The sequence below is a fragment of the Lolium perenne genome, chromosome 3 (assembly GCF_019359855.2).
Source record: "Lolium perenne isolate Kyuss_39 chromosome 3, Kyuss_2.0, whole genome shotgun sequence".
In the NCBI taxonomy this organism is placed as follows: domain Eukaryota; kingdom Viridiplantae; phylum Streptophyta; class Magnoliopsida; order Poales; family Poaceae; genus Lolium; species Lolium perenne.
The window spans coordinates 54,244,321-54,256,821 of record NC_067246.2 but is presented as its reverse complement, the minus strand read 5'-3'; the positions used below and the strand labels follow the sequence as shown (position 1 = coordinate 54,256,821).

At 51.7% G+C, this 12,501-nt stretch overlaps 1 protein-coding gene across 1 annotated transcript; it reads right to left on the bottom strand.

Annotated features, from left to right (window-relative positions):
- Positions 1 to 205: 205 nt before the first annotated feature.
- On the bottom strand, positions 206 to 1,348 carry LOC139837884 (uncharacterized mitochondrial protein AtMg00810-like). Its single transcript, XM_071827191.1, has one exon. It carries the CDS (start codon positions 1,346 to 1,348, stop codon positions 206 to 208), a length of 1,143 nt encoding a protein of 380 aa, XP_071683292.1.
- Between the last annotated feature and the right edge of the window lie 11,153 nt (positions 1,349 to 12,501).

Genomic DNA, 12,501 nt, shown 5'->3' with positions numbered 1-12,501 from the left:
TAGGAGAATGCACAGCACCAATTGGGCCGGCTGCTCATGTTTATATATACGGACACATGTACAATTACATGTACAACCCTGACAAAACACGGAGACCTATACCTAGTACAATATGTTACTTAACACCCTCCCGCAGTCGAAGGGTCGGCACCGACACATAGACTGGAGCGAAACTCAGGAAAAATCGTGGACGGCAATCCCTTCGTCATGATATCGACAACTGCTGAAACGTCGGTATGTGAAGAACTCGAACGCGACCGATGGCAACTTGCTCACGAACAAAGTGGATGTCCAACTCGATGTGCTTGGTGCGCCGATGATGAACGGGGTTGGCAGAGAGGTAGACAGCCGACACGTTGTCGCAGAACACCACCGTAGCCTTGTCAACGGGGCAAGAGAGCTCGAAGAGAAGCTGGCGAAGCCACGTGCAATCGGCCACAATGTTAGCCGCGGTGCGGTACTCGGCCTCAGCACTGGAACGAGACACGGTGGGCTGCCTCTTGGAGGACCAAGAGACGAGCGACGAGCCGAGGTAGACACAGTAGCCGCTGGTGGAGCGCCGCGTGTCCGAGCAGCCCTCCCAGTCCGCGTCCGAGTAGGCAACGAGGTCGATCGACGTCGAGGGCGAAACATGCAGCGACAGGCCGTAGCCCATGGTACCACAGATGTAGCGGAGAATCCGCTTCACCGCGGCCCAATGAGCATCCCGAGGAGCATGCATATGCAAGCACACCTGCTGCACAGCGTACTGGAGCTCCGGACGTCTCAACGTCAAGTACTGTAGGGCACCGACGATGGAGCGGTAGAACGGCGCGTCGGAAGCCAGCGACCCATCACTGGCCGAAAGCTTGGCCTTCGTGTCGACAGGAGTAGGTGCAGGGTTGCAGTTAAGCATCCCTGCACGCTCGAGAAGCTCGTGGGCATACTTCCGCTGATGAAGGAAGAACCCGTCCGCACGCCGGACAACCTCAATGCCGAGGAAGTAGTGGAGCGGGCCGAGGTCCTTCAACACGAACTCAGCGCGAAGACTGTCGGTGAGTTGTTGAAGAAGACCAGCGGTGGAGGCCGTCAAGATGATGTCGTCGACGTACAGCAGCAGGTAGGCCATGTCGTTGCCGGTCCGATAGACGGACAACGACGCATCGGAACGCGTGGAGCGGAAGCCGAGCTGATGCAGGAAGCCGGCGATGCGCTGGTACCAGGCGCGGGGCGCCTGCTTCAGTCCATACAAGGACCGAGAGAGCAAGCACACGTCATCGGGGCGCTCGGCGTCGACGAAGCCGATGGGCTGCTGGCAGTACACCTGCTCCGACAGATGGCCATGGAGGAAGGCGTTGGAGACGTCCATCTGATACACCGGCCACGCGCGAGAGGCGGCGAGGTGCAACACCGTGCAGATCGTGCCCGGTTCGACAACCGGGCAAACGTGTCCGTGAAGTCGACACCAGCGCGTTGCCGAAAGCCGCGCACGACCCAACGCGCCTTGTAGCGCTCGAGAGTACCATCGGAGCCGAGCTTGTGCTTGAATACCCATTTGCCGGTGATGACGTTAGCACGAAGGGGCCGGGGAACCAGCTCCCAGGTCCGGTTACGCTGCAGCGCATCGTACTCCTCCTGCATGGTGGCGCGCCAATGCGGGTCGCGCAAGGCGGCGCGAGCCGAGGTGGGCACCGGCGAGAGGGCGGAGGTCGACGGCGCACCAACAGCATCAGCAGCTGCCTGCCCGGTCGAGGAGCCGGTTGGACCGGTTTGGCCGCCCCGTGGCCCGATCGGACCGGCCTGGGCACCGGTTGGGCCGGCCGGTGGCCCGGTCTGACCGGATGGGCGGCCGGGAGCCCGGTTTGACCGGGTCAGCGGGGAGGGCGCCTCCCCCTCGCTGAACGGAGGCACTCCGCCGTCATGCGGCAGGACACTATTGCCGCTGGCCCAAAAGGCAGACGCGGCGGACGGGGACGCCGTGCAGACGTATTGGTCGGCGGGGTATCGCGTAGATGGCCGCCGCACGCCCGCTCGTGCTCGGGTGAGCATGGGCGCAGGAGCCGCAGCGACGGGCGGCGAGGTGGGCGACGAGGCGGCCGATGAAGCGGGCGACAAAGAGGCGGCCGATGGAGCGGGCGAAGGGGGAGCCGGAGGCACCTCGGGCGTCACGGGCGACGGAGACGCCGAGGGACCAGGCGGGGCCGGCGCAGAGGGGGCCGCCGCGGTCAGTCGTCAGCGCGCGGGGCCGGCCACAAGGGGTCCAGCGGGCGCCGAGGGCGTCGTCGTAGGCGTCGCTAAGAGTCCCTGCTGAAATGGAAAAACCAACTCGTCAAAGTACACGTGCCGGGAGGTGAGGACACGATGTGAGACCGGGTCGTAGCAGCGGTAGCCCTTGGTGTTGGCGGGGTAGCCGAGAAACACACAAGGGAGAGAGCGCGGCGCAATCTTGTGCGCGGAGGTGGCAGCAGTGTTAGGATAACACCGGCAGCCGAACATGCGGAGGTCATCATAGGCGGGTGGTGCACCGTAGAGTAGGTGATGCGGCGTGTAAGACCAACACACACGACACGGGCGGATGTTGACGAGGAGAGTCACCGTGGCAAGAGCATCCGTCCAGAACCGTGGGGGCATGTATGCGTGGAACAGAAGGGTGCAGACGCAATCGTTGAGAGTACGAAGCATCCGTTCAGCATGACCGTTCTGTGGAGAAGTGTAGCGACACGTGAGGCGGAAGACGGCGCCATGGGCGGCGAGAAGTGAGCGAATAGTGATGTTGTTGAACTCTTTGCCGTTGTCGGTTTGTAAGGCGTGGATGGGGCGACCGAATTGAGTGGAAATGAAGGCGAAGAAGGTGTTGAGGGTGGCGGCAACGTCGGATTTACGACAAAGGGGAAAAGTCAATACAAAATGCGAGTAATCATCCAGAATCACCAGATAATAATTATAACCAGAATTACTCGGAACAGACGAGGTCCAAACATCACTATGAATAAGTGGAAACGGAAAAGACGCGACTGTGGAGGAGGAACTAAACGGGAGGCGAACATGTTTGCCTAGACGACATGCTTCACAAGAGTGGGCATCCGTTTTATTACAAGTAAAGGAAAAGCCTTGCATTATTTGATGCAGAGCGGCGGAGCTAGGATGGCCGAGGCGGGCGTGCCAGAGATCGACACCGGCAGAGAGGGCGAGCAGGCTGCTGGCGGTGGTGGAGGCCGAACCAACAGGGTACAGATCGCCGAGGGTGTCACATCGGTGGAGGAGCATCCGAGTACGACCATCCTTGACAGATGAACCAAAGGCGTCAAATTCCACAGTCACAGGATTATCACGACAGAAAGATTTAACGAAAACAAGGTTTTTAATCAAGTCATGAGAAACAAGAACGTTATTTAGAGAGAGAGAGGAGTGGAAGTGGAAGGAAAAGAAACGGAACTGGTGTGAGTAATGGAGAGAGCATGACCGTTGCCAACGATGATGTCAGAGGAGGTGGAGGTGGGTGTAGAAAAAGAGAGGTTACCGGGGTGCGCGGCCATATGCGCGGAGGCGTCGGTGTCCATGAACCAGTCGCCACCGCCACCATACGCCCCAGCGGTGGGGATGCTTTGGAGGGCGGTCAGGAGCGCGGGGTCCCACGAGGCCGAGCTCGGGGGGGCGGCGTAGGCCAGGGCGGGTTGGGGCGCCACGTAGAAACCCTGGTGGGTGGCCGGACGCGGCTCCATGATGCCCGGTAGGGAGTGCGCGACACGGGCATGGAGTAGGCATGAACGACCCTGGTCCATGGATTGTGACCCGCGATCCACGGCAGAGTGGGGGCGGTGTGCTGAGGTGGACGAGGCACGGGGGCGGTGGCGTTGGCGCCACCATTGCCACCACCGTTGCCACCACCGACACGGCGACGACGCCCGCGGAGACCACCGCCAGCAGCAGCGGCCTGCCCGGTCCAGGAGCCGGTTGGACCGGCCTGGGCACCGGCTGGGCCGGTCCATAGCCCGGTCTGACCGGCCTGGTGACCGGATGGGTGGAATCCCGGAGGCGGATGATACGTCTCCAACGTATCTATAATTTCTGATGTTCCATGCTTGTTTTATGACAATACCTACATGTTTTGTTCACACTTTATATCGTTTTTATGCGTTTTGCGGAACTAACCTATTAACAAGATGCCGAAGTGCCAGTTCCTGTTTTCTGCTGTTTTTGGTTTCAGAAATCGTAGTGAGGAAATATTCTTGAAATTGGACGAAATCAACGCCCACGATCTTATATTTCAAGGAAGCTTCCAGAGCACCGAAGAGGGGCCAGAGGAGAGCCAGGTGGGCCCCACACATGGTGGCGGCGCGGCCAAGGGGGGGCGCCCCCTGGTGTGTGGCTCCCCCGTGGCCCTTCCCACACTGACTCTTCGCCTATATAAGCCTCCCTGACCTAAATCTTAGATAGGAATAAGCCACGGTACGAGAAACCTTCCAGAGCCGCCGCCATCGCGAAGCCAAGATTCGGGGGACAGAAGTCTCTGTTCCGGCACGCCGCCGGGATGGGGAAGTGCCCCCGGAAGGCATCTCCATCGACACCACCACCATCTTCATCACCGCTGCTGTCTCCCATGATGAGGAGGGAGTAGTTCTCCCTTGAGGCTAAGGGCTCTACCGGTAGCTATGTGGTTAATCTCTCTCTCCCATGTACTTCAATACAATAATCTCATGAGCTGCTTTACATGATTGAGATCCATATGATGAGCTTTGTAATCTAGATGTCGTTATGCTATTCAAGTGGATTTTACTTATGTGATCTCCGGAGACTCCTTGTCCCACGTGTGTAAAGGTGACAATGTGTGCACCGTGTGGGTCTTTTAGGCTATATTTCACAGAATACTTGTTCACTGAGTTATGATTTGAGTTGGATGTCTCTATGAAATTGTGGTGTGTTAGTACCTCCTATGAATGCTCACAGTGACATCGTGGGGTGTTTATTAGTACTTGGGAATACATCTTTAAGGTTTGCCTACATGATGAATTAGTGTTCGTTATCTTGCCAGAGAGTAATTCGGAATAGCATAGTGAAGTGCTTATATTTATATTCAATTATGATTGCAATGTTGAGAGTGTCCACTAGTGAAAGTATGATCCCTAGGCCTTGTTTCTAAGCATTGAAACACCGTTTCCAACAAGTTCTGTTACATGTTTGCTTGCTGCCATCTTTATTTCAGATTGCTATTACAACTCATATTCATCCATATCACTTGTATTTCACTATCTCTTCGCCGAACTAGTGCACCTATACATCTGACAAGTGTATTAGGTGTGTTGGGGACACAAGAGACTTCTTGTATCGTGATTGCAGGGTTGCTTGAGAGGGATATCTTTGACCTCTTCCTCCCTGAGTTTGATAAACCTTGGGTGATTCACTTAAGGGAAACTTGCTGCTGTTCTACAAACCTCTGCTCTTGGAGGCCCAACACTGTCTACAGGAAAAGAAGCGTGAGTAGACATCAGCGGACCCATGGGGCGAGGCGCGGGGGCGGGAGCGGGGGTGCGAGGCGCGGGCGCCTGGGCACCGCGGGAGAGGCCGGCGATGAAGGCGGTGTGGGCCGCCCGAGCCCGGAGATGCTTGAGGCGGCGCTCCTCGAGGCGTAGGTATGCCACGGCCTGCTCGAAGGAGGGCGTGGTGAGGAGCGTGAGGTTGGAGGCAGCGTTGCTGAGATCCTCGCCGAGACCCGCCGACAGGGTGGAGAGCATGATCTTGTCATCGATCGGAAACTCCAAGTCGCGGAGCTCGTCGTAGAGGCTCTTCAGCTTGAGGACGTACTCATCGAGAGAGTGGTCATTCTGGTGGGTGCCGAAGAACTCCTGCTGGAGGAAGGTGACCCGCTGGATTTTGTTGTCGGTGAAGAGGCCGGTGATCTTAGCCCAAACCGTGTGCGCATAGTCGCCTTCCCGGACGACGGTGCGGAAGATGTCGTTGGAGACGGTCTGGTAAAACCAGCGGATGATGGCGGTGTCGATCGCGAGCCACTCGAGGTAGTGCGGCATGGCGAGGAGGTCGATGGTGCCGTCGACGTGATCGAGGAGATCATACTCGTGAAAGAGCAGCCCGAGGTACGTCTTCCACGGGAAGAAGTTGGCAGCGGTGGTGGAGAGCGTCACCGGCACGCGCTCGGCGATGGGGATGTCGCGGATGACGGCGACGAAGGGGCCGGCGAAGGGGTTGCTGCTACTGGAGCGGGAGGAGTCGAAGGGGTCGGAGGGGCCGGAGGAGGAGAAACCGGCCATGGCGGAAGCGATGGTGGTGGTGGTGGGAGGAGAGGGGCCAGCGGCGCCCGGGGTAGGGAGGGGACGGCGGCTCGGTCAGGGACCAGAGGGCCTCTGATACCATGTAGAAGGGAATTGGAGAATGCACAGCACCAATTGGGCCGGCTGCTCATGTTTATATATACGGACACATGTACAATTACAGGTACAACCCTGACAAAACACGGAGACCTATACCTAGTACAATATGTTACTCAACACATTTAAAACCTAGATCTGATTCGGGAGCAGGGGTATATAGAGCCTCCTCACAAAGTGGTATGTTTGCCAAGATGGGGTTTACATGGACCTTGCCCGTATGTATCTCGGCATAGGCACTCCGCCAGAGTCTCCCGGGTAAATGAGCCGGAGTCTATGGGCATCGGAGCCTCCAAGGCTTCATATGGGTGCTCGACGGTTTCCCGAAAGGGCATGCGTCTTAGAAGGGATCACCTATGTCAACACCCGGATTTTTAAGTCCGAATGCCTATTATGTCATACATCGCAATCCCAGGAATATTGTTGTTGCGAGGCATAATAGTTAAGTATCACAGTCATCATTCATTACAAACCATAATGTCTTACAACTTGGAATCACATCATCCATATTACACGAATAGTTGATCTATTGATCAACGAACAAACACAAGTTCATAGCGGAAGCGTAAGATACAAGGACTCTCTAGTCCACAGGCCAACGCTTGACGTTGGAAGACTCCTAGTTGTCGTAGGCGTCCTGCTGGTCATCTCCTTGTTCATCTTCATACTCTGGCCATTTGAATAGCCAGGGACAAAGCCGTGAGTACTTTAAGTACTCGCAGACTAATACTAATGTAAGTGATAGACATTCTAGTAAGGTTTGCTAAGCTCTAGTTTATTTGCATAAAGCTAGTTTTAGTTCATAAGTATTTGAGAAAAGCTTATTCAAATGCTAACTAACTCAAGTGGGAACATTAGTGTCATTCCCACCATTCAAGTGGTGATTTCAATTCAATTCACCACAAGTCATTTCATCATCTCTTTTCAACATCATTTTCAAAGGTATGACATCGGAAACTGTATGGCCTTTCCAGCCGTCCGTAACCATGGACGCGGCTATTCGAATAGATTGACACTCTGCAGAGGTTGCACACTTGTGCCACAACATTTGATTTCATCCGTCGGGATTACCCCGAATCATCGTAACACAGTACGCGGATCATCAACCATAACCTTTCACTTACAAATCCTAGTATGAGCACCTCTCCCCATGAGCTTGGCCTCCCAGTGAAGACCAACTGTCAACCTGGGAACTGCACAGGGCTTGGCCGTACAATTCACCTCAATTCACATCTTTTCTCAACAACGGAGGCAGCCTCAAGCATAACCCCTATGACGTGTGTTCAGAGGGAACCCATACTAAGATGCATAAACTTCCAGTTAAGCCCTACCCATAATCAGGTATTGTGGGGGTACTTAATATTGGAAAGGTATCGCATTCAAACCAATATCATGTTTATCAAAAATCACCCTCTTCTCTTTGTCATATTCACCTTCAAAAATCATTCAATGGAATGCATCATCATTCCAAGGTTTCAAATTTCATTTCAAGTCACATTGTTCCCATCTAGAGTAGTCAAGTTTTATTCATTAGCACTAGCTCTAAATCATGAGGGGTGCTATCTTACTTTTGCTTGATTGAGACTACTTCACTACTCTAGTAACCATCCTTTACTTTGACCAAAGTTAACTATAAAAGTAATTCTTGGAAAACAACAAGTAAAACTTGTAAAGTATAAACTTGGGATAGGCTTATGTAAGAAAAGATAAGATTTATGGTGCCTTGCCCCAAAGAGCTTTGCACTTTGCAAGAATATTAGCTTGCCTTGGTAGTTCTCAAAATTCTCCTCCTCCTCCTCCTGGTAGCAACCTTCTTCTTCCGTGTACTCTCCGGTGCTAGCGTCTAAATTTGAATACGAGTATAATTACTCACTAATTCAATGGCTATTCCATGTATCACATATAAACACACAAACTATTCTATGCACACAAATAATCTAATTAGGGTGCATGGGTTGTATTGCTTGAGGAGAATTTACTTCTTTTTATTTAATATGTAAATGATAGTTTCCATAGGGTTCTTGAGAAATAATTTCCTCTCATTGAAATCTTCTTAAGATTTAATTTCTCAAACAATCATATATGAACTTATATTGACCTAAGTCAAACATTCATCATTATCATTTGAGAAAATGATTTAAATGAGGTAGACCACCTCATACTATTTAATAGTGCTACATATGATTTAAATCTCCAAGTAATTCATATAAGTGAGTTTGGCCAGGGGTCCAAACATCACATGAATTCATTTGAGACAAAGTTTAAATGAAGTATAATACTTCATATGATTTACTTAATAGTTTTGGACAATATTAACTATATAAACTAGCCATATTGTCCATTAATTAAACTAGGGCATGATCATGCAAAGTGACCACACCATTTTATTGCATAAGCAATTAGTGTAAGTCACATGTGAGCTATTAGAGTTGGAATTAACTTAATATCTATTTTGGTTGATTTTTAATAATTATTTGAATATGGAAAAGTCCCTGCCTTCTTCTTTTTATCAGATTAATTTTACAGCACATCTTGGCATGGGACCAGTGGCATATTATAGATCTTTTTCATAGCTTTCTAGCAATATAAAATTTATGGAATTTGGTTAAGCCAATTTGAATCTATGGATTTTCAAAGTTTGGGCAGTATTGAAATTATTTGGATTTGTTTAAATAGAGTTTGAATTAAAAGGGCCGGCGGGAAAGCTAACGGGCCAAAATTCAAAATAAAATGGCCTGCCTAGCCCACCACGGTCCACAGACGCGTGGGCTGCCTGACAGAGTGGGACCCGCCTGTCAGCGGCTCACCACACCCGAATCGGTACGGGGCGACGTGGAGCGTTAGATTAGAAAGGGATCCAACGGCCTGGGTTCATCGTCTCGCCGGCGAGAGAGGGTTCACTGGCATGGCGGCGCTAGGTGGTCGGAGAGCTCACCGTGGCTCCAGCGGCGGTGGGCAGTATGCTCGACGAAGTGGTGGACGACGGCGAAGCTCCAGGTACTCGCGGCTCGTCCTGGGGTGGCTCCAATCGACGGCGGCGTCCACCAGGTACTGGCGGCTCCGATCTCCAAATTGGAGCAGCTCCGGCGAGAATCGAGCGAGTGGTGTGGTGGTTGAGAAGCAGTGAGAGGTGGCGAGTGCGGTGGTGTGCTCAGATCGACGAGAGGAGTGCTCTATTTATAGCAACGCGAGGGTGCTGCGGGTCCGAAGCGAGGTCGACATGCTCGCGGCTTCTCTGGCGAGCTAGCGAGCTAGGCGAGGGTGTGGCGCTGTTCTACGGTTCCTGGCGAAGCGTTTGGCGTCGACAGCGTGGTCGGGCGGTGGCTGGATTGGTCGTGTTGCTTCCATGTCTGTCGCGACGTTCACGGAAACATGTCGTCGTCTCTGGCGCCGGCGGTCACGGGTCTGGGCTGCGCGCGTGTCTGGCGGCGTCGCGGTGGCACGGTGATGCTCAACGTGCTCGAAGGGGTTCCAGGGCTTGCGTGAGGGCGTGGGACGGCGCGTGTCCAGCGGCGTCTGCGAGCGTGCACACGCGCGACATCATCGGCATGGCGTCACCGTGCTGGGCGCGTGCGTTCCGGCCAGTGTCGAGCTCCTCCTCGACCAGGGCTTGCCCTAGCATGCTCAGTAGGGTGTGGTGGCGTCGTTTGGCAAGGTGGACAGGTTAGGGAAGGAAGGGGAGAGGAGGTGGTGCGGCAAGGTGGTGACATGGCCGGCATGGCCATGTCCATGCCTTGTTAGCCCTCTCTTAGGGTTTCTATTTGGCAGTGAATGGGTTAGAGGGAACCAGGGGACCATTTGGTGTAGGTTGGGGTAGATTAGATGGGGTAGATCACTATAGCAAATAGTGTCAAATAGTCACATAGATGCCATTTTGTGATTTTTGTCCAAATTTGATTCAATTCAAATTGTTGCAAGTTTTGAATTGTAAGTGTCTCATTGAGTTAGAAATGATCAGAGGTGATGAGGTGTGATGGTGGCATTGTTGAATTCAAGTTTTTGCAAAAGTGGCTAAGTGTGAGATTGTTACATCTATTAAAATGTTGCAACTTTGGATGAGCATAGCTAATGATCCAGAAACAATTTGGCATGGTGATCTTTACAAAAAAGTGTTCACCTTGATGTTGACTTGGATGTGGTGCAAAGAGTTAGCAAGGTTTGGTTTGAGAAAATTGAATTGCAATGGCTCAAAGTAGTGATCAGACTATAATTGGCAGTTTTGACCATTATCATATGTGAGCAAGTTTTGCATTTGAAATCCATTTGATTTGTGATTCTTTGATTCCAAAAGTTGTAATAAGTGTTTAGTAACATTATTCAACTAATGGTGAAGACCAAATTGGTCTAGGGTCAAAATTTATAAAAATGCCATAGAGCATATGTGAGGGTTTTTAGGGTTTTGCATTTATTTGATTTTCTTCCTCTTTTTGCTTTATTTGGTTTGTGATCTTCTTATGATCACTTTAGGGTTTTAGGGTTTACCTTATACACATAATAGCAATCATCATGGCATATCAATCAAATGCACAAGTCCTATGCATGGCACTATATGCAATTTTAAAAGTTTTTGTTGGTTTGAAATTTTGCTCTCTGGAATTCTTCTAACTTTCTTTTATTGAAATTTGGGATGTTACAAACCCTTCCCCCTTACAAAAGATCTCGTCCCGAGATCGAAAAGAAAGTTAGGTACTAAAGAGATCTGGGTACTCCTTCTTCATGAAGTCTTCGCGCTCCCAAGTGGCTTCATCTTCGGTATGATTGCTCCATTGTATCTTCAGAAACTTGATGCTTCGGGTGCGGGTGGTTCGGTAAGCTTCCTCCAGGATGCGAATCGGCACTTCGCGGTAAGTCAAATCCTTGTTGATATCCACCGATCGGTGATCGATGTTCTTGAATACTTCGGTCTTCTCAGGAACTTCAAGGCATTTCCGGAGGAGTGAGATATGAAACACGTCGTGCACAGCCGACATCTCTTCAGGTAGCTCCAGTTGATAAGATACTTCTCCTCGATGGCTCAGAACTTTGAAGGGTCCGACATATCGGGGTGCGAGCTTTCCTTTCAGTTGAAACCTTTGCATTCCTTTCAAGGGGGATACCTTGAGGTAGACGAAGTCTCCAATCTCGAAGGTCATCTCCCGATGTCTCTTGTCGGCGTAGCTCTTCTGTCTTGATTGCGCCGTCTGGAGGTACTCTCGATCTTGTGTACTTTCTCTTCGGCTTCACGAAGAACATCTGGGCCAAAAACTTGGCTTTCTCCGACTTCCGACCAGTTCAGGGGGGTACGGCATTTCCTTCCGTACAAGGCTTCAAAGGGGGCCATCTGCAGGCTGGCTTGGTAGCTGTTGTTGTAAGGGAATTCTGCGTAAGGTAAGCAGTCTTCCCACTTGGATCCGTATTCCAGTACACATGCTCTCAGCATGTCCTCCAGTATCTGGTTGACTCTCTCAGTCTGTCCATCGGTCTGAGGGTGATAGGCGGTGCTGAAATTCAGACGGGTTCCTAGTCCTTCGTGCACTTTCTGCCAGAATCTTGAGGTGAACTGTGTCCTCTATCTGACACTATCGATTTCGGGGTTCCGTGCAGGGCGACTATTCTGGAGATGTATAGTTCAGCTAACTTTGGGCCTTGGTAAGTGGTTTTGACGGTGATGAAATGGGCGACTTTGGTCAATCTATCGACAACTACCCATATGGAATCATTGCCTTTGCTGGATTTGGGCAGTCCGGTGATAAAGTCCATTCCTACGGAGTCCCATTTCCATTCTGGAATCTGGAGTGGCTGTAACAGTCCGGCGGGTCGTTGATGTTCTGCCTTGACACTCTGACAGATGTCACACTTGGCGATGTAGCTGCCGATCTCTCTCTTCATTCCATGCCACCAGAATTGCTCCTTCAAGTCTTGGTACATCTTGGTACCTCCGGGGTGGATTGAATAAAGGGTGTCATGGGCTTCTTGCAGGATGGCTTGCTTCAAGTCTGAGTCCGATGGTACGCAAAGACGTTCTTTGTACCAAAGAACTCCGGCTTCGTCTACGGTGAATCCGGGGGCTTTTCCTGCGGCTATCTGTTTCTTGGTTCCGTCAATGCTATCGTTGTCCTTCTGGGCTTCCTTGATTTGGCTAACCAAGGTGGGTTGCAGT

Excerpts from the sequence above, each read along its gene's own strand:
- LOC139837884 (XM_071827191.1), bottom strand. The coding sequence starts at position 1,348 with ATGGACGTCTCCAACGCCTTCCTCCATGGCCATCTGTCGGAGCAGGTG.